At 30.3% G+C, this 23,284-nt stretch overlaps 3 protein-coding genes and 1 non-coding gene across 5 annotated transcripts; 2 read left to right on the top strand and 2 right to left on the bottom strand.

Moving 5' to 3' along the window:
• The first annotated feature begins 1,713 nt into the window (after window positions 1–1,713).
• On the top strand, window positions 1,714–13,896 carry LOC146527761 (sterol O-acyltransferase 2). Of its 2 annotated transcripts, none has more exons than XM_085204596.1 (10): window positions 1,714–2,090; window positions 2,771–2,988; window positions 3,713–3,864; window positions 5,382–5,518; window positions 7,212–7,354; window positions 7,999–8,128; window positions 8,667–8,813; window positions 10,669–10,806; window positions 11,204–11,381; window positions 12,381–13,896. In XM_085204596.1, the coding sequence occupies exons 2-10, from the start codon at window positions 2,774–2,776 to the stop codon at window positions 12,536–12,538; spliced, it is 1,398 nt and encodes a 465-aa protein (XP_085060722.1). In that variant the 5' UTR covers window positions 1,714–2,090; window positions 2,771–2,773; the 3' UTR covers window positions 12,539–13,896. The 2 variants fall into 2 exon arrangements, with proteins under 2 accessions (XP_085060722.1, XP_085060721.1); XM_085204595.1 differs by lacking the exon at window positions 1,714–2,090 and adding an exon at window positions 2,106–2,249.
• On the bottom strand, window positions 6,969–7,041 carry TRNAF-GAA (transfer RNA phenylalanine (anticodon GAA)). Its single transcript has one exon. It is a non-coding gene; the product is annotated as a tRNA-Phe (tRNA).
• Window positions 12,755–16,159, bottom strand: LOC146527760 (syntenin-1-like). The gene is made up of 4 exons (XM_085204597.1): window positions 15,624–16,159; window positions 14,970–15,301; window positions 14,493–14,756; window positions 12,755–14,395 (listed from the first exon to the last, which is right to left on the bottom strand). Exons 1-4 carry the CDS (start codon window positions 15,849–15,851, stop codon window positions 14,347–14,349), a joined length of 873 nt encoding a protein of 290 aa, XP_085060723.1. The 5' UTR covers window positions 15,852–16,159; the 3' UTR covers window positions 12,755–14,346.
• A 974-nt stretch (window positions 16,160–17,133) lies between these two features.
• LOC146527759 (uncharacterized) lies at window positions 17,134–22,789 on the top strand. Its single transcript, XM_085204943.1, has 6 exons — window positions 17,134–17,336; window positions 17,634–17,830; window positions 18,173–18,283; window positions 18,472–18,636; window positions 18,732–22,150; window positions 22,361–22,789. The coding sequence occupies exons 1-6, from the start codon at window positions 17,302–17,304 to the stop codon at window positions 22,370–22,372; spliced, it is 3,939 nt and encodes a 1,312-aa protein (XP_085061069.1). The 5' UTR covers window positions 17,134–17,301; the 3' UTR covers window positions 22,373–22,789.
• Window positions 22,790–23,284: the final 495 nt, after the last annotated feature.

Below are 23,284 nucleotides of genomic sequence, written 5' to 3'. Positions count from 1 at the left end.
ATCAGAGGCTGTCATCTATTTTGAAATCACACTTCCTTTCCTAAAAATGAATGAATTATAATCAACGGTGACATTTTCTTCCTTTTTTCGGTATGACCCATGATATTTGACATTTCGTCCAATTTTATATTAAGTGGAAAAGTAAATTGCGCTTAGGAGACATTTTAAGCACAATTTAACAAAATGATTTTCTTCGGTATTTACTTATTAAACAACTAGTCGTATACTACGGCTGCGTCTTAGTTTTATTGAAAAAACAAATACTATATTTAAAGTTCTACACGCTTCATAGAGGTAATTTATTATAACGTAAAAATATATTTTTAAAATTTTATATTAGAAAATAAATAGAAAAATCGTTTCGCGCGTTTCAAATAATATTGTCGAAATTACTTTGTGAATATTACTTATCTTATCCATGCTAGATCATCCGCCTGACTGATTTTATCTGGCTAATGAGGAACAGGTGCGTTGTATGTTGATTATGTTGATGTTGAATCATAAAAGTAATAATAGCAAAGAGTTTTTAACTGCATATTTATCTAAATCACATAGGAATTAAAAGATACAATATGCATGCCAAGTACAAGTATATATACAGAAATCCTAGAGACATTGCGTGATGAGTGGAGGACCTCAACACTACACTTTGCCTCGACACCAGAACAAAGAAATGAAAATATTAAATATTTCATTTCCTCAAGTAGGAATCGAACCCACAGCCGTCGCGTCTACTCTATGACTATACTTTGTGCTCCTGCACCACGTCTGGCCTCACATAAAAGTTTGGCCTAAGTTCAAAATTACAAATATTTAGACTGGGTATATGAGATATTCTCTGTTTATTTTACTATGTTATGTTTATTTTACTGTGTTATGTTATTTTACTTAATATAGATTGTACATTTTTATATGAAGAATACTTTGGATAAAGACATAAGAATCATTGATATATATTAGTTTATTACTTTTGAGAATAAATTCTTTAACACATCAGGTTAAATTAAATTTGTTTAGGAACCATGTTATGGTGAAGAGACTCCAGAGACGCTTCTGCAATTTATTCACAGCCGTCAAGTAGAAAACAAATTCAGAAATCTAAATGAAAGTCTAATGTAAACTCGAGCGTACAAATAATTGCCTCACTTCACTTTTCTGTAGATCCCCTTGCATCGATTTACCAATAGACGGGTGTTTAGATTTTACCATTTATATATTTCTCTATACAAACTGCGTATAGCAGGGTAGGCAGAGAGAACCTAGTGTAAAGACACTACGCCCCCAGTTAACTTGAAATTAACAATAGATAAATATTTTTCTTATGGCATATCTATTTTTATTATAAAATTCTAAGGAAGTTACCGATTCTACTTTTTAAATTTTTACATAACAAGAATTATGTTTTAAGAAACACCATAGAAGAAAAAATCAAACATAGTTTTATCAATAATTGCATGATACACAATTTTATTTGAACTATTATAACGCAAAACGATACTTCATATTTCCGAACTATGTAAAAATCTCCTCCTTTAAAATTATTTAACTAACAATGTAAAGAGTTATAACTATATTTAAATATATATTTAAATTGATTAGAAGAACTAATTAATGTCTAAAACTTAACAATAAATATTAAAGTAATTATCTGATAGCACTTATTTATCATAACAAACTACGTAATCTATGTAGACTAGCTGGACGATAGTAATTCATCACTAAAATGAGCTATAATTGATAAAAAATATATTAAAACATAAAGAATCAGTTATATCAGTGCTATAGTCGCGTTTAGTGGTTTAATTAAATATATGACGTTTGTTCGTTAAAGTTAAACTATATTTTGTATAAATACCCTCCAGAATAATAAATATTAAGAAATGTGTCAATAACTCTTGCAAAGTAGCAGAGAAGCAACGTTTTTAGTTCTCCACTTCATATAATATTTAGTCATGAGTTATATTTCAAAATAGTAAATATTTTAAATCTATTTGTTATTTATAATAATGTATCTGAAAAAAACAAAGTGTTGAAGCGAAATATTTATTTAGTTATATTTAATTTAGCTTCGTGCTTATCAAAAGTGAAAGGTTAGTAGATAACTTACAATGTTATAGTAACTTATTAATTTGCTTCACTTAATATCACAAACTATGAAGATGAATACTCCTATTGTAATTCATTTATAATTCTAAGTAAATTACCTTATTTCTATTTAAATAAATAACACGGTCCATCTAAAATTCTAGGTATGTATTTATGTATTGATTATTTAATTAATAGTAACGAGTCTGCCATCGTGTAATACAAATTTATAGGCTCAAATTCAATCAAGAGATTAATATCACTTAATTAATCTTTCAATGAACTTTACTTTGGAATAATAGTTAATTGTTAATTTGTGAATATAGCACCAAAAACAAAATGCTAAAAATCTTCATGTATTTGTTTGTTTTAAATTTGATGTATTAAAAAATACTTCTTATCGATACAGTTATTTTTGTAATTGAGTTTGTGCACTCTTTTTATACAATCAATTAGATATGTTTTAATTTTTTGTGCTTATATTAAATAAAATTGAATGCAGAATTAAAAAGAGGAGAGTGAATGACTTTTGAAACGTTTACTTTTGTGTGTATTCCTTAAAGAGGATACGCCAGATCAAATAATAGTTTTTTTTATTGCTTATGACTAGCAAATATAAATATTATTCTGATATTTTAAGTGAAAAACAAAACTTTATTATTTTAACTGTGAAATATGTTTACAGAAAATGAGTCTACGAAGATCTACAGCAGATAGGTTACAGAACGGGACAGTTACTCAAGATGAGAAGACAAAAAAACCAGAATTTACATTTCGGGAGTCTCCATTGACAGTTCTTATATCTCACTCCCTTCATATAAAAGCAATTTATCACATTTTTGTTGTCATCCTAGTGATATTGCTATGTGATACAGTGATATACGATCTTATAGAACGCGGAAAGCAAGTAAAAATTGTTTTTAATAAATAAGTGACCATGAACTTTTCTCAGCTTTTAAATGAAAAAAATATTTTTTTCGTACATGTCATATTATAAATAACGCTTTTTTAGTAAGAATTATAAAGCTAAATTCTATTATTAATAATATGTATAGTTATACATTTTCATATTACAATAAAAATTAAAAATAGAAAATGTAAGTAATGTTACATATTTTTTGCTTTAAGAGTAAGTAACACTAGGTTCCCTCTGCCTACCCTGCTCTGTGCTGAATAAAGCGTGAAGCTAATTTAAATTTACATTTAATACATAATGGACTATAATCTATTATAAAAATAAATAAATACCACAAGCATATTAAAAAACTCATTTCGGGTATTCTGATTTATTATTTCCATTATTTGCTTAATTTTAAATAGACACTTAAGTCTGTCCCTAACCGCGTCCGTCTGTATGCTAATGAAAAGCTTACAGGATCAATAAGGGTCCTGAAAGCTTTGGGTAACGATCCAAAGAGATATTTTTATTAAATTTCCATTTTATTTATATGTCTAATATGTAAAAATGTTAAGGAAGCTTATTAATTTATAGACAATGTTATATTATAATCAATTAATTAACCAAAAAGTTATGAAATTAAGTAATTAATGACATAGATTCTTATTTTATTTAGATTTAAATATGTATGTAACAAAAATAAAAATAAATTAATATTTTACATTCCAGAATAAACATAGGTGTGACGTCGGTGGTGTATGGTTTCGGGGACATCAGACGTGGTGCCAGGCTATGGTTGTTTGAATTAATGGTGGCTCTAGCTTTTTACCCAGGCTTGAAGTTGTATGCGGCTGTACATAAAGTGCTGAAAAATTATTCAGGTCAGTGAAGTATTTTTGTGAAATTTGATTTTATTAATAACGAATATTTGGTGGAATTTGTTACTTATAAAGTCACACAAGGGTGTGACTGTAACGCGACGGTTGTGGGTTCGATACCCACTCGAAGAAGTGAAATATTTATTTACGTTTATATTTCCATTTCTTCGCTCTGGTGTAGCGGCAAAGCGCGGCGTTGATCTCTGCTACTCAACACGCAATGCCTCCAGAATCCGGCAGAAAGTGGGGAACGGAGTGTCTTGACTCTTGATTCCCTCTGCCTACCCTGCTGCGTGCGAGATACAGCTTGAAGCTGATTTAATTATTAATTTAATACTTTGTTGTTCTCTGTCGTCTTTTTTTATTGGGAATTTTTGTAAATCTAATCAGGTACAAAATAAAAGCGCAAAAATTGTGCAATGTGCATAGCAGGGGAGAGCGAGGCAACCCTCCCGGGTTGCCACCTTAGGAACGGAGTGTTAGTCTTAACAAGTGCTAAAACTAACACCTCGTTCCTAAGGCCAATGCACAATATCTCAATAACACAAAATGCTAAATTAAGTTCTTTTTTTATTCTACTGTACCTAAAATATAAGATAAATTAAAGAGTGGAAAATAACATTTAAATATATATAATTAAATCTATATGTATATTATAAAATATATATCAAATTATTATTTATCAAAACTTGCCAAGTGGAGCAGTTATATTTATTGGCCCAACTTTGACCTAAATGTTTTTCTTACATCATCAATGTTTTCAATTTGCTAAATCAATAAATACTTATTACAATATATCATGATTAATTTACTCATGTCGTTGTTGTTTGAATGAATGTATGTAGAATTCGGCTGAAAGTGCGGAGTGGAGTGTCTCAACACTAACCTCCCTCCTACTTTGCTACACAAGGTGAAACTCTATAATAATAATAATTGTTTAACTACTTAAGCTGTATATAATTAAAAAAAACAACTAAAATAAAAAATTACCTACCATTTATGTATAAATGTTAATATATTCTATCTATATCATGCATTAGATGTAGTAGATATAGACGTCACCAACTGATCTTTCAGGCGTTGGGAAGACCTTTTGTTGCAAGAGGCCACTGAGCTTCACGCTGTTGCCAATTAATCAGTTGGCTGCTCACATATAATGCCATGCCCATCGTCATCTACTGAATGCACGTCACTAGAGAGACTTCATAGACGTGACGTGAAGTTAAGCTTAATCACGTCATTCTACTTATTAATACCTAATTTGTTGAAAAGTTGGTTCAGCAATCAGCATCAAAACTAAACGTCACCCATCTTGTAAGGAGTGAGGATAAGCAAACCTACTCTCAAAGCATTCCATTGTACGCTACTACCAGTACATGCTTTGTCTCAACAGACTGTGAAAATGAGAGTATTTTAAGTATAAAAACTCATCAGCTTTACAACTGCACCAAGATGCGGCCACATTATGGTCTTATTTGACATATTGTTTTTTTTAGTAAATATGTTTAAATTTATTTCAGGACTACGCAAAATATGGACTTTAATGGGTATTGTTGGTGTGATTTCACTGGAAGTTATCATAATAGCAGTTCCTGCGCGGGATTTAGGCGGGACCCACCTGGCAGTAGGATCTTCAACTATTGTTACGTGTGAAATGGTAAGATTATAAGCCAAATTAAATAGGAGTTACGTTAACTCGTAACACATGCTCGTAGATAAGAAACCACTTAGCATTCCATGGATTCACCGTATGGGTCCGTTGGGCCCATCGTGTTGCAAGATGAGGTTCTTAGAACAGTGCTTAGGACTTGCGAGTCGAGTGTAGTTTTAAAGCGCCTCTCTCTACCTGACCAAATTCAAAATAATTCCGTTTAACGTCTTGAAGTCTTAACTCAAGCTATGAGGCACTTTTGCCTTTTCGAAATGATATAATAAAATTATCTTGTAATTTTCTCACTCTTGGATATTTATTCCAATTGGTATTCCGTCTCCCAAACAGAAGCGATGACATTTATTGGATTTTATACTCATTCTTTCCATACAGAATTCCTTTACTTTATTTAACAATATCTGACATTGTTTTGCGAAAAAACTGTTTTATGTTGACTAGAAAATCGCAAAATCGTCCGCAATTGCTGAATGGATTGTGTACCTACTTGTTATTTAATTAGACATCTTGGTTCAACTACGTTTTAAGCTACAATTTAACCTTAAAGCTCTAATAAACAGGTAGACTTTTGGATTGATAATTTCGTTACTATAAATCTCGAATCAACTTTTCACATAATAAAAGCCCCCAGTACGCCGTTGTGACATAACGTTTATTTAGCACAAGATTCCCTTATAGCATATAAAGTTTGACTTGCGGGAGGGTTTAGGTGATGAGGTTAATTAGACAAAACATTTATTTAAGTGAAGTTTAGTAAAGTTTCCATAGCTTTTAGTTATATGCCGTGACTCAGTATCGAGGAAATTAACTACAGTAGTTTCCATCCTACCGCCAGTAAATAATTTGATTCTGTAAACTTAGATAATAAAGAATGCTTATTTTAAGTTTCAGTGTACTTATATAGTAATGTAATCAATATTGAGGTATAATGTAGTACCTCCTGTAGATGATATTACTCTAGGTATAATGTAGATCGGTATGTAGAAAAAAGGTAAAAACACATTAAGCGGCAAAACAGTGTCGAAAGTGAAATGTTACATAAATCAGCTGGGACCCTTGTCAGGACCGTGGCCAGGGCCAGTAAATAACGGCATCGCGCCGGCTGGATCTGACGAAACCTCATTAGCTACATACCAGCCCCACCTGCCGGCACCCCTCTCTTTTTACTCTACGTCATTTATTTCATTAAAATATCACTCTAATGAACATCGCTTCCCCGAGTCACATTTATATTGTACCCTGTGATCAACATTAATGATTTTAAGGTACTTTCATGTATTTAATTATCTACGAAGCATAATGACTTCAGGTTATTAAATAATTTGCGTTTTTTATTATTACTATTAATGACAATGAATATTATAGGACTATTTATTCATTTATACTGTAAAAAAAATATTTAACTAGGTTAGTATTCATAAAATTTTCCAAAAAGCAATGCCGAAACCCGGGATCGAACCAGGGACCTTTAGATCTTCAGTCTAACGCTCTCCCAACTGAGCTATTTCGGCCACGTGATGGTTGCTTAAAAACTGAATACTATTACTATAACAACGCTTCAATAAATAAATATATATAAAACAAACGTAAAGATTATTATTTATTCTTTTTTTTTTCTAAAGTTAAAATCAAAGTTAAATAATATTTTAAATTATAATTAATTAACATTTATCGTTTTCAGTTCCGATTCGTAATGAAGCTATGGGCAGTGTCAGCAGCTTGTTCTGCCCGGTGTCATGACGGTAATACTCCACTGCCGTCCTTCTCTCATTATGTATATTTTCTATTTGCACCCACACTCATCTATAGGGACGAATATCCAAGGTAAATATATATATTAACATTTCATGTTTAGAATTATTTAAGAATATCCGTACACTTTAATAATAAAATCTATGACTTGCATTAATAAGTAAATCTCATTAAATTTGCTACAAAATATGTTTTAAAAATTCCATGACGGTTCCGTCCACCACTGCTGAGAAAACCTATTATCCCTTAAAACAATTACATTACAAACCCACACTATGTTTGTGTTGTAATAGAGTCCCAAGTCGCTATCTCCAACACAGTGAATGGCAATGGTGGAGTATAATCCTCTCGAGCCCTTTATTCCTCTGCCGACTCAAATACAACCAAATGTTGAGCCAATTTAAAATAGAATACATAAAGAACTCTATAGAATTATATCTTAAGTAATTTATTGAATGCTTACACCAGGAAGGATTTATTAATTATTATATTATTAGCTTTCACTGTATTGTATTCTTCAAGTATGTTTATAGTTAAAGTAGACGGTACAAAAAATTTACTTGTAAATGTGAAATAGTGTTTCTAGAGCGCGTATAAGTTGATACCACCACCCAAGTGCATACAAAACTCTACAGCTTTATAATATTAGTATCAACATTAAACAGTCTATAATAATTGTATTTCTAAAGAAAATCCCTTATTTTTTTTTGTTTCAGAACGAAAAAAATAAATTGGGGAATCGTTGTATTCCATTTTCTAGAAGTAGCAGCTATAATACTTTACAACAGTTTTCTATGGGAAAGGTTTATTTTACCGTACTGGTCGGACTACGGAAAAGAACCTATGGTAAGATTTTCGTGTTAACATAATTGCTGACACGTCCCCGAGCAATAATGCTAAAACAGTTTACTTTTCACATGGGATGTGTACGGCCTCCAAATAAATTTAATACATTTTTTTTTAATACAATTTTAAGATCATATAAAATTTACAGTGAGTAAATTCATACTTTTATTTTATAAATAATTGATATTTGGCATGTTTATAGCATATTTATTGTAAAATTTGAATATTGCACACATCGATATGCGCAAGTATATATATAGGTATTTATTCATTTTTTTCACCTTCCTGCATGTAGCAGGGTAGACAGAGGGAGCCTAGTGTTATGACACTCCACTTCCTACTTTCCGCCAAATTCTGGATGCATTGCGTGAAGAGCTAAGTAATAAAAAGTATCTATTAATTTATCTTATTCCAATAATTAATTGCTATATTCTTATTATGTCGAAAAATATATAATATTTATAAATATAATATTATTAAAATAATTTAAACTATAAGTATTCATAAGAATATTATTTAAAAGAGTTACAATTCCTAGATCGAGGCTGGTACTGTAGTGCGAGGTATGTTCGCGTGTGTGCTGCCAGGAGTCATTTCCTTTTTGTGTGGTTTTTATTGCCTCTTGCACGCGTGGCACAATGCTTTTGCCGAAATGCTGAAGTTTGGTGACAGACTGTTTTATGAGGTAAGCGCACTTCAAATTATTATGCAACTCCTTCTGTGAAAACCATATAAATATATGGTTTTATTAAGTAGGTGGTGTAGAACTATTATTTATCATATTTCTTCTACATTTAATATATGACTATTATATATTCCTATATTCTCATTTATTTATTTATCATTTCGTATTTTCGTATATACATAACAGTCGGGCTGTATTTACCAATTTTCTTCAAGGATCTGATTTTTTCTAAAAAATCACAAACTCTTAAATATCTGGTGAACCACTGAAAATCGCTGAACATACGTGGGTGAAATGGAAAGATGCAACAGGTCGAGTAACACCTGTATCATATTCTATACTTTATATTTTAAATTATTTATCGTTGACGTCTATGAAATGTTAACTTTTAATACTACAGTATCAAACCATCTTCGCAATATTTAGATAATCCGGATTTGTCGAATTGAATTCCTTAGTACCCCACCAAATCCTATTTATAATAATAATGTCTTTTTAAGTAAAAAGCGACATCTTCATAATTTATGTATAATTTACATAGAAATACTTAAATTTTTGTATCTCTTCTTTACTTAACAACTTTGACATAGAATGTTTTCATAATTGAATCATGAAAAAACAAAATATTTTTCATAGACTTCCCTTTAGTTTTTTAAGAAATATTTATAGATTGAAAAAATAATAATATGCTCTGAAATTCGAACCAGCAATAACAACGAAGGCACTCACAGCATATCTAAGTAGCAAAATAAAGTCACAATAATATATTTGATTTTCGTTCTCTAGTGAACTTTAAAAGCTAAAAGAATAAAGTACGAGTCTTTTATCTACACCAAGTTGCAGTCCAATGCAGCATAGTGATTAACTACTTCATGTACAAATGCACTAATTTATCACTATTCAAACTACAGTGCAAGGTAGCTTGAGAAATTCCTGACATTCGACCCAGTTGGTCCACTTATTGTATCGTAGCCCGTAGCCCGTAGGTACGTTTCCATTACTCACTTACATATAATACATCAATAGGTATTAAGTAAGTATTTACCAACGCTATATTTGGGAAAGAGTATAAATGGAATTGAATTGCTGAATTAAAGAAAATTGAATAAGTGTGTCGGTCATAAAGAAATTCTTTTTAGGAATGTAATTTATTGTGCTTTTTAATATTTTATTAATAGTCTATACTACTAATAGTGGGTACTGTGTATGTTTTTTACTAGGTATAGATATTTTATTAATAAAATATATTTTATTTTTTTCCATCTATAATATAAATTATACGCATCTTTGTAGACATATGCATATATTGTACATCTACATATAACATCTTTATCAATTTATTTATACAGTTATACTACTATTAATAAGCCTTAACTAAAAAATCGTAAGATTGTATTTATCTACTAGCGGACCCGGACGCGGCTACGCCTGCTTGAAATATAAGAATATAATTTCTACAAAAATATAATTTCAATCTAGATGAAATGCTAAAAGTGACTATTATATTTATTTTCATAAGGATGAATATCAAAATGACGCGGTAACGAACGCGGTCGCGTAGCGACGCGACGGTTGTTATTAACATGGCAGAATAAATTGCATGTCAAATTAGAAAGTATTTTAATTTATTAGTATATATGTGTAATGTAATATTATATAGCCTATAGCACTTCTGAAGAATGCAGCTTTCATACAAAACAAAAACATAGTAAATCGATCCAGTAGATCCAGAGATCTTAGCGTTCAAACAAACAAACAAACAAACAAACTCTTCCGCTTTATTATATTAGTATAGATTATAAGGACATTTATTGTTTTTTTTATATATTACTTTACATTGATTCTATCTTTTCAGGACTGGTGGACTAAGTCTCGCTTTTCCAATTATTTCCGTGCTTGGAATCTCGTAGTGCATGCTTGGCTCCGCGACCATATTTATCGACCTCTAGCTCCAGTCGCAGGTCGCGCTATAGCCACTGTAATTGTATTTTTGGTTAGTACATTGCATATTTTTGATAAATTGTTAACAATCCAAACTTACCAAATTGATAATAATAATTCAAATTATAACATATTGCGAAATAAGCCAATGCACGTGTTTAGCTAGTAAAAGATAACTTCTTCATAGACGTTTAGAAGTTTAGTAGTAGCTTCAGTAGTTTAGTTTAGTTTTTTTGGGAAAAGTAACTATTCACCCAAAGTACCTGCAATGGATTTGAAGCCACATTCATCAAGTACAGTTTTATGTTACCTACACTACGATAATATTTGTGGTTTTTATTTAAGCTGTGTGACATTTTTTCAATATGATAATACTTACATATAATTATTTTAATTATTTTTATTAATACATCTTTTATTATAAACACTAAACTATCAATATATTTAAGGTCTCTGCCGCTGCACACGAAGTAATATTAGCACTCTCCTTTGGGTTTTTCTACCCGGTACTCATGATAGAATTTGGAATGGTGGGCGTTCTGATGCTTCCTTTGACAGATACTATAGGATTTAGATTTCCTAGTACCTTCAATCTTTTGATGTGGCTTTGCTTTTTTATAGGAAATGGTATGTATCTTTCTCATGTTTATTAGTTGAATAAAAAACGTGCCAAGTGCGAGTCGGACTTGCCCACCAAGAGCATTGTACCAATTTTATGATTGTAGGTCAACGGGAAATAGAACTTCTAAAAGTTGACAAATTTAAGTTAACGCTCAAATATAACTTTGCAAAACTTTATCTCTTATTTAAAGGATTTTTTTAATATTTGGCCACCGTTTCTCCAACCCCACTCTTGACAAGTAGTTCGTCGATTAATAAAAAAAATATTCTTTATAAAACACGTCTGGTTATCGCTTTGGTATATTTTGATTATTGTCATGTCTAAGGCCTGTATTTATAACTCGAAAGACACATTACCCTGAAAGATTTAAAGGGTAAAAGGATAGATATTATCTTAATATATATTTATTTATCCACGATAATATTTTTCTTAACATTATAGAAATATCTATCTACATTTCACTCTTTGTTATTTCTATATTGTTAGTGATTTAAACAGCTGTCTTTGTTACGTAGATACCATACGTACAGACGAACGTAGCGTTTCTAGAATGCAGACGGATATCATAACAATCTAGATATTTTATTGTTACAATAATACTAAACATTGAAGAATGTTTTCATAACATATCAATTAAATAAACGACATATCGCAATTGAAGAAATACATTTGCGATATTATAGAGAAATAGAGCTATTTTTTAACAGTCATACTCATCGCTTATTTTTAATATGTTTAATATATAGTCTAATCCGTAAAATTTTGTAACCACGACAAGAGAATGTTCTTACCGAGACACTTTCCTGCTTACTTATATTATTTTAATCTATTACGAAAATTAAACTCACCATCAAACTCGAGTGCTGAAAAATATCCAGTATTAATGGATATAGGTAGGTGTCCAATGCTATAAGGTAATATAAAAAATAAGATTGAAAAAATATATATTTTAATGAGAAATCGTTAATTTGTATAAGAAATTTTAATATATCTCTATTTTTCAGGTCTTCTATGGAGCTTATATGCCATGGAGTTTTTCGCACGAAAAAATTGTCCCCCCTCAGAGAACGACAGCTTTTTTGTGCCAAAATCCTGGTCTTGTCCACAAATTGTATTGAAACCGAATTGGACTTTTCAAAATCCATTTGACATAATATATTAACATTAGTAATAACAACATTTAGTAGAGAAACTGTAATCCAAAAATATAATTAACTTTTGTGTAAGAGTTACAATTTTATGATATTTTAGAGCTATTTTAAAGCGTATATTCTTATGCAATACAAATAAATATTTTTATAATTTATACTATCTTACAAATTGTAAGACCTTTTTAGACATTTTTGAATTTAATAGTAAATATTAAAAAAACTCAGAATAAGTGTAATATATTTATTTCCATTAATAAAATCTTATAAATACTTATTCTAGAACTGTTTTATTTTGACATATGTATGATCATACTATTTCAATCGGTAATTATTAATTTGCATAACAAAAAAAATCAAACAAAACTAGAAATGGTTTCGACTTCATTTAGTTTTCAAATTATTTCTAATATTAGATCGGATATCAAGTTGTCCTTTTAACCTAAGATAATACTCCAAAGAAATGGCCACTTTTTTTTATAATAATAATTAAACTATTTTATAATTTCTACTACAAAAACGTTTTAACAGTAATCTCTCTGTTTTATAAAATCATCACAAATATAATATCTCTATATAAAAAATCTTTAATGATAACTGTTTACAATACTCTTATTCTAACAAAAAATGTTATGCAGGAATAGATTTTAAAAAATAATAATATTGAAAAGACCGTTAAATATTCAAATATAAAAGTAAATTGCACCAGTTTGTTCATAACACTTTTTTTTGTACAAACAAAAAATCCTAGTGACAAATATAGTCCAACTATTTCATATAAGCTTAAACATGAGAGTAAACATAAATAATTGTAAAAAATCTAACTGCTTCAGTACTACTCTACATTATTAAGGGAATGTGAGCTAACAGTTATCGAAAGAAACTATTAATATATGCTAAATATCCTAATGCTATGAGTCTGTTAATATTTCTTTTTCCCGCAAATAGTAGGGTTGGCAAAGGAAACCTAGTACGTATTAACATTAAGACACTCCTCCTCCTCCGATACCCCTCAAATTTCTATATGTTACGTAATGTGCGGCGGAATTCAATTGTTAATAATAGTTATTTATTATATAATTTCAACATTATATTTCTCTATTGATAAACTAAATTATATTTCATATATAAAGTTAGGATTGTTTTACATATATTATTAAAAAATGTCATTCAAAATCAAATAAAATATTGTTTATATTTAATGTAAAGTAGTATGTTTTACATAAATATGTAATAATCAGTAATCGGCAGTTTTAATATAAATGAGCACCAAAAATTATAATATCAATATAGAATAATATAGAAATGGGTGATTATCAACTACAAACTGCACCAACAAATAGAAAGTCACCTTCAGATCTCACAGCCTACTGACTAAAATAATTGCTTACTTAAATGTTACAAATTATCATTTATAAATTTATTATATGGCAAAAATGTGCAAAAGCTAGTGAATATATATATATTTTTAAATAAAAACTATATGTGTAGGGTAGGGTCAAATTTTAAATTAAGGTCTTTTTGTGCTCAATTTTTAATTGTTGTTTATAAATTATAATTTTTTTATAAATAATAAAAATAAACCAATAGTAAAAATTACAGTTATATTGAATTCAAACAGATTAATACATCACTTTTGTCCATGAGTCATAAAAGTTATGTATTGGTTTGTCATAGGAAAAACCTGTACAATTATAAAAAAAATATAATAACCTTAGATGTATTATACTTTAAAACTAAACTTATGTGCTTTGTTTATTAAAATAAGATAATAATTCGTGCTCTGTAGAGAAATTACGTAGAATATATACCATTGCTGCTTTTAAACAGCTGGAGTGCGGTCCAGATCCTTGAACAATGAATTTGACATTCTGTAAAGAAATATTAAGAAATTATTAATATATAAGTATAACAGTACTATCGATTAATTACATATATGCATGTATAGAACAGTACCAATATACTCACTTGCTTATCATATGCTTGTAAATGTAGTGCGGAATTATAGTTACATTTACGACAGATGGACTGGCTTCAATAACCTTTGATATATCCTTATCTTTCATACCAACAACATTAATAGTGTTTATTTCTAGTAACTGATGGTCTGTGAGCAAACCATTTCGTGCAGCTGAAGAATCCTTGACAAGCCCAACAATCTTTCCATCTTTAAATTGGAAACCAACATGTCCTAGAGAATCTTTGTGCAATGTAACTGTTCTTTCAAAAGGCCTGAAATAACATAGTAAATTGAAAACAAAGAAAAATAGTTTAAACTGAAGAATGTTTCTCTTTACTTCTGCTGCAATGATATAAAATTAAATTAATTAAGTATTCACACACACAGATCATATATAAAGGCACATAACATAAAAAAAATATAGAAAATTGTTTAAAAAATGTTAGTAATACAAGGAAAATTACAAATCAAACTATCATAATTACCTATCACGAACAGCCATTTTAATGCCATTTGTTGGTGCTTGTTTTAATAGGGCATGGCTCTGCTCCATAGTCATGCCAGCCAAGGCTACATTATTAATCTCTAAAATCTGGTCACCAAATCTCAATCCTGCTAGCGCTGCTGGACTACCAGCCGCAACATAACATACAAAAATACCATTGTTGACTGAGTGCAATCTCAAGCCACATTTTCCATCTTTATCCTTGCAAAGAATAACTTGTCTTATTCCTTGAGTCACAGTTGCCTTCAATATGCTGGAAGATTGTGAAGAAAGTGGAGCTATCATAGAAGATACCGGTCCAATAGGTTGTACCTTTAGAAAAAGTTAATATAAATTTGAGAATGAAATTGCATCTTTATATAATCAAGATTGTAAGTTTGATTCCTACACACACTAATATTGCATAGTGTATTTTGGTTTCCTCCCTCTGCTAAGAAGAAAGCGCAGAATTGAGGTCCACCACTCAACAAGCAATATCTAGAAAATTGGGTGGATAGTGAGGAATGAAGTTTTTTAACACTAAGTACCCTTTGCCTATCTGCTATATGCAGGTTACGGTATAAAGCTAAATATGTATTTAAAGTATGTGTAAATAAAAATACTTCAGTAAATATGAGCTATAAACTTAACTTACTGTTTGGATTTGATACTCAGGCATATTCATAGCAATAATGTCTGGTGACAGTTCTAATCCCATATATTCACCAAGAGCAGGATATACTTGTCTAGGTGCGCTTGGAGAAGCCGCCACTGGTGTATGATAGGATTGATGATAAGAAGGCTGTGCCATATCTGGTTGAGCCATTTGTGCTCGAATCATATTATCCACTTTCATATCTTCTAATGATGGATATAGAGCCATGTTGATAGCGCCTTACTATTGCACAAGGTTTAGAAAATATTCTGTTACACGTTAAATCTTTTATTACAAAGTATATTTTACACACCCCGAGTTGAATTTAAGTGAAGCAAATAGTTTTAATTAAAATTTTACAACAATAAGCAGAATTAGAAACCACAACAACTCTATAGCAAATTGAGAAGGAAATGCAATTGTGCAAACTCGACAAGCTTTCAAAAGACGTTGATACTTGATTACAAATTCTGATTAATACAAAATGTCTAATAGGTGCCCTCTGTCTAATCACAAATTAAAATGAATCACAAAAATAACATAGTGCTGTACAACTTTATCGATATATATTTTAATTTGAATATACACATATAGATGGTACCGTACTAAAATTATATAATATTAGAAATTTTTAATTCAAATTAAATTAAAATTATTCAAATTAAAATTTTATATCAATTCAACAAATATTTTTTAAAACTTATGTATAATACTGTTAAGGAACAGAGTACTTAGAAGATATTAATTAATGTATATTTGACAAGGTAGTACGATTTCTGAGTGATTATTTTTGGACCATTTATTTTCTTTATTTGTTAATAAGTTTCAATTCAATAAAAAAATCTATCATACTGAATCTTAATTAACCTATCCTTTCAATATTCATTTAATAAGTGAAAAATACAATTATGCTACCGTATACAATTCTATGTGAAATCGACAATAGCAATTACCCTTCATACCTATTTCCTACTATTACTACAACTACTAGCTTTACACTGTATCCCCATACATAGGCTGGGCTGAGCGTCATAGGCTGCGGTCTCTGCATATCTCTTTCGCCTCGTCCACTGTCATCAATCTCTTCATACGTGCCCTCTGGGGGTCTAGTTCTCCAGTATCTTTGATACTTTGATTTCAAAGGTCAACCGAGTTGAGACTTACCTCTCCTCCCGCCCACTTTTTCTTTATAAATCTTTTTTTCCATTCTTTCATCACTCATTCCAACTGAACTGAATCCAACTGAGTAAGTTCTTTTTCATTCTCATCGTAACATCTTCGCTAGTACCTTTCATTCTATGATCTTTTAAGGGTTCCTTTTGTACGGAACCCTAACAACTACAATTTAATTAAAACAAAAATCAAAAAGTTATTGAAAAAATAATAATTTTGAATGAATGTGTTCCTGCTAACATCGATGTTACAATATCGATATTTTTACCGGCTAACATCGATATTAATCGAAAATCGATGAACATCGGGCATCCCTGATGTCAATGTTCGTCAAATTCAAATGCCAAATATATTGTCAAAATATGTATTATGTACTGGTGTTACTTATTATTTATCACTTATAATAGTTATATGAGCAAAAGAAACTTAATGACGAAAATAACTCTATTAACAAGTTTCTGTATATATTAATGCGTTATAGAATTGATTTGTTGTATTACTTCAAATGGATAAAACCACTAATAAACAACGAACTCCAAGGTATCTTGTATGTTCATTAATACACACAAAAGCGTTTTAAATAATAAAATAAATATTAAATTCAAAACCACGTCGTTCATATTTTGTTAAAGCGTTTAGTGTGTTAAGCTTGCATAATAATTTAAGTGTGTAATAGACACTTATTAGTATCATAAGAAGCTAAAAACATACAAGAATAGTAAAACTACTACAGTATTTTAATGTTTATAAATATAATTATAAAAAGGCTTAATAAATATAACAGCATTTATTGTATATGCCTAGAAAGTAATGTAAATACATAATTTTTTTTTACAGTAGGTGTAGAGAATGGGAACGTCAAAGGAGATTAAAATTTAATGATGCTATATCAAAACTTGGAGAGCTAGTGAAATCAATAAATAAAACCAACAATGCATTAGAAGATCCAGATAATGTGCAATATCCAAAAATTGAGGTTATTCAAAAAGCAATCATTTGTTTAACAAATTTTGTTAATGAAAAAACACAATTAAGTAAGTTAAACCTACACTTAAGCTGCAAATCCAAGTCACTGCTCTGAGCTCCTCACTCTGTACAGATGAATCCTGTACCCGCATGTCATTCATAGAGTGTTACAAACTTTCTTTTATTTTAAAATATTTTGAAATCACCCAAAGTAACACTTAAAATAGATATACAGTTGGTCACATCAAAATAATAAATGTATCTAATGGGTTCAGCCTGGATAAATGGACTATTCACAATAAAAAGAAGTTTTCCATTCAAATCCATACTTTCTATAATTAACACTTTCAACCCACTAAATTTTTCAGCTTTTTTTATTATGGATGTTAAAAGATTATATTATTTTACAGAAGCAGAAATACTGGCCTTAGAAATAAAATTAGAAGCGATTGAAAAAAATAAACTAGACAGAAAAGATGTTTCATTACAGGCGGCTCTTGGAGTGAACAAAAAAAATCAAAGTAAGTATTCTATGTAATGTTTTAACCATGAGTATATTATATTGCAAAACATTTATGGGCACTGCTCCCATCGGCGCTATGGCCCTTCTCTACCGAGGTCTACTCCATATTCTATTTTAAAAAAAATTATTCATAATAAAATCTCACTTGACTGACTGAAAAACAAAAAATGTCACATTTGATTACAGATAATAAATATCTTAAACTATTGATGGTGCAAAAATCTAAACAGAAAAATGTTAAAGAGAAAGAAGTTATTAAAGATTCTGAAAAAAATCTAAAGAAAGGCAATTTATTAAATAAATTTCCACCCAAATTACCTAAGCTACTACCATTGACTCAAGCAAAAAAAGGTATGTTTCTTATTTTTTATTATTTTAATTTCCACAATTCCTGTATAATTAATATTTTTTTTGAGATACTAATTATTCTTTTGTTTATTTTTCAGAAAATACTATTGTTATGTTACCTGCAACTCCATATATTTTTCCACAAAGACCAGTTATATTTCCACAACCACCAACTATTGTTTTAGTTGATGCCAATTTACAACCTATAAATAAAACGACAACCATTCCTGTTATTGGTAGAAATGGTAACGATATTACTAAAACAACAATGGTTAATGTATTACCCATATCAGCCTATTCTCGTCCTTTGTCAGAGAAGTCAAAAAGAAATAGTAACAAGGTTCGAACCAGTGCACCAAAAAAGGGGTCAAAAAAAGTCAATCAGATAATAGATATCAAGGAGGCCTCAGATTCAACCATCAAAAAATGTAACGAAAACTCAGAAAATAAATGTGTTGATAAAAAAAATTCTAACCCAGACAAAGAAGTTATTCCAAATTCTAAAACCGAAGATATAGAAATTAGCAATTCTAATATAAGTGAAAACTCCATGCAATCACCTGATGAAGATAGTAACAAAACAAAAAAAAATATTCCACCAAGTGATATAGAACCTGAAAATAAAACTGAAAAAGATACTGTGACGAAAGAAACTCATAACAGTGATAAATTGTTAAATCTTTCAAAATGTTCTGACCCATCTCCAACTAAAGCAATCAGCAAAAAACTTCCCGAGCAACAGCTACAGAATATGTCAAAGGCTGTGGCCGTCAGCACATTAGATAATAAACCTGAAAAAAATCCTCCCGATAAACCAACTCAAGAATTTAAAAGTAAAGATAATAAAATACAAAATATATTAGATACTACAATATGCGAAAACGTTGTAGACGGAGGCAATGCCAGGCTAGAATTGGCAGAAGAGTTTTTGGCTGCTTCGCCTACGGCGGCATTTTTAATGTCATTTCCTCTTGTTAGTGGAAATAGAGCAGACAGTCCAGCAGATGACACTCAAGCTAATAACTCCAAAGAAAATCATCAAAGAACTGAAACATTAACTCAACCAGTTTCATATTTTGAAAAGACAAATGTACCCCAGAATAAAACAAAACTAAATAATAAGCCTGAAAATGAAAATAGTACTAATGTTAATAATCCGGTTACTAAGTCCAGTGAACATAAATACGAAAGTAACAAACCGGCTGCGGTTAAAGTGTCTAGTTCCGTTTCGAATCTGGTCGCTAATGAGAATCCCTTTTTAAACTTACCCCTCCCATCCGTTATACCTACCACTTGTACCTTAACTGACGCTTCATTTACAATAGATTTTGATTGCACTGTTGGTAAATCCGGAACAAGTCAAGTAACAACATATAGTAGCACAACTAATAATATTTTCTACAAAGGTGACCCATTCAATACAGTCAAAAACAGTATTTATAGTACTAGCACTATCTCATCTGGCCATGAATACAATACCTTAGGCCTTTACCCGTGTGCAATGGAAAACTACTCAAACAAAAATAAAACAGATTTCACTAACGTTGACGATAATATTATGAAAATTAATACCTCTAGGTTAACTTACGATATTGATTTAGGGTGGTCCCATAAAGGTTTTGATTTTGTAAATTGTACAACTAGTGCTAATACTTTTCATAAAGATAACATATTAACTAATACATCAACACCATTCTCGAACGCTTATAATCCTTTCAACCCTGAATTTCATGTTCCTTTAGTTCCAAGTTCAAGTAAGAAAAATTCAAATAGTAAACCTAACACATTTCCCGAACAGATTACTACTTTTTATAACCAAAGCACAAATTTATGGCCGGAAGATGTTGCATCGATACACACGAACAATAACGCTTCAAAACATTTTAATTCTAAACAACAAAATTATTTTACAACAGAACACCTACAAACAAATATTAACCTAAAAGCTAGTGTTGTAAAGCCGTTTGATGCTAAACAATTAAGTGAAAACACTGGTGAAGTTCCTCTCAAGCAGCCTTCAGCCGCTGCTCATAATTTAGTTGATAAATACACCAAAAAATCTCCTAGTAAAATGCACATTAACTGGATGACGTCTGAAATTAGACCTATGCAAAATAACTGCAGCCAAAATCAAACTCAATTGAAAGAAAATATTAAAATACCTTATACTCAAAATGAACAAGTAAACAAAAAACATGTACAAAATAATGCTAACTACTTTCCTATAAATATGCACCATTTTCCCCAACCTAACCATGAGGAACTTACTACGTGGCCAACAACAAGACCAGCGGGTACAACAGAAATAAGTATGGAACCTCCTCCTATCAATTTACCTACACTTGTTGGGGATTTAGCTTTAGGACCTCACGACAAGAAAAAAAATGAAGCTCTTAACAGAACTTTACCACATACTGATTTACAGAATTGTGCAAATTTTCTGTCCGTCACCCAATTAATGAATCGGTCTAACGAAAATATGTCTATACGGCCTCATGGATTAATAGCTGAAGCACAAAAATCATCAAAGCAAAATATTTCTAATTCTATAAATGACGGTAACAGGAAAACGCGATTAGAAAATCATCCACAAGTTTGTTATGGTTTTGGTGATACGAAGATTTCTCATACGTTTGAAAACATTAATCATTTTACGCAGCCCAAAGCGAAATCTAATAAACCTGATAAGAGTTCAAAAACACAGAAAAATAGTTATTCAGCCGAAGCTTTAATAAGAGGTGGTACATCTTGTAGTCAAAAATTGCACGACAATAGTGGGACAAAGTTTATGATGCCTCAAAAATATAATGAATTCAATATTTCCCAAGACAGTGGAGTTGCTCAAGTTTCACACTTTCCACCTATACTTGATTATTCAGATAATAGCTACGCTGGACAACAATTTTCAGGAACAACATTGTATAATTCTACAACAAATACCATATCTAATTCTTTTTATTCCAATTTTATGCCTGGCAGTAGCAATTTAATGACAAGCAACTATTCGAGCGCACCATTCTCTACAGATTTTGTAGATTATAATCAAAGTGCAGAATGTAATAATTACACTACTAATCACAAATATGGTGACAGTAAACTCAGAAGCAATGCACCAACATATCAAGAAAAAGATCTTCCCAATTATAAAAGTTCGAGAAGAGAAACTGCTGCGAAACATAAATTAGAATGTTCTAAAAAAGAATCCAGCAAAAAATATCAAAGTAAAAGAGCTAAATTAAGCAATGAAGTTGACGAATGGAATGATTCTTCTCATTTGTTTTGGCAAAATAAAACGCAAAGCAAAAAACATCAAAATATGATGTCAGAAGAGTTGACTTTTCCAAATTACATGGGAAACCAGATGCCAGCACAATATCAACCAGATTTCTTTAACAGCCATTTAATGCAGTCGAATATACAAAATGTTGGGTCTAATGTAGATCGATCCTTATCCGGAATTCCTGTAGCATCACGAGCAAACTTTAACCTTAGCGCATTGTTTCCAGAAATAACAATGGTAAGTTAACTTTTCTTTTAACTCAACTACCGTATACCGCTTCAACTTCAAAGGAAATCTATTACAGCCATATGAGAATAGCCTGTTGAAAATAAGGGTGGACCGGTATTAATATGTGATTTCACTTATTGGTAAAATATAAAACTAATCGTTATTTTAGTAAGTATATTCGTCAAAATATATTATTATATGCATTTTTTTTACTTTCAGAAGGTGCAATGACACAAAAGTTATGTGTGAAAGACAGAGAATAAACGTCAGTGATCTATACGTTGTTTGTGCTGTTTTAAAATATTATTTGGTCACTTGAATTGTTTAAATCACAGTAAAGATACGTTGATATGCGTCCTCATTCAATATGAAAATAGTTTTCTTGTATAATTCGCAGAATGTGGAAATTACAAGAATGCAGGATAGATAATTTTATATGTATAACGTAAACTTTTGATACTTTCAAAATCACGAACTATGTTACTGTTATCTGTAAATACAACCAATATTTTTTTAATGTAATTGTTACTAGACTAAGAAAATAAAGTTTGATATATGTAATTACCTCTTATTTGCTCTTATTACACATATTGTATATAAATGTAAAAAAGTTTTATTAAATTTACTATATTAAATTATTTTATTGTTTTGAGTTGTTTTATTTTCTTCTTGATTTTTAATCAAAATATTATTTGTTATTTTGTAAATTCCAAAATATTAGTTTTCTGGCTATCCAGAAAGTCACAAGGAAATTACTATTAATATCCTTTTGACTTTCTTACGAAATGGATCCCCCATTACGATGACCCTGAGATGAGACGAAATCATGATCGTCCATGACTTCATCTGTACTTCCAGTAACAATTAAGTACTATCAATAGTGTATAACCGAATTATGTTATTGATATAGGATATTTATAATCTTAAACAACAGACTTGTTTACACAACGATGTAAACAGTTATTTTACAAATTACTTTTCTTCGTCTTGTGTTTTTATACCTATAATAAATTCTTATATTGAATATCGACACATTGCTATGGAAATAAGTTATATTAGTTAATGACGCATGTCACGAGTGGAGATACAAATTCGCTTTGTATGTAACATTATGGTAGTTTACCTTGACCGCTCGATGCCTAC

This window comes from Heliconius melpomene, chromosome 20 (assembly GCF_056956725.1).
Source record: "Heliconius melpomene rosina isolate 202511_hmr_F chromosome 20, ASM5695672v1, whole genome shotgun sequence".
NCBI lineage: Eukaryota > Metazoa > Arthropoda > Insecta > Lepidoptera > Nymphalidae > Heliconius > Heliconius melpomene.
Note: the sequence above shows the minus strand (reverse complement) of the source record. Positions and strands in the feature narration are given on the sequence as shown.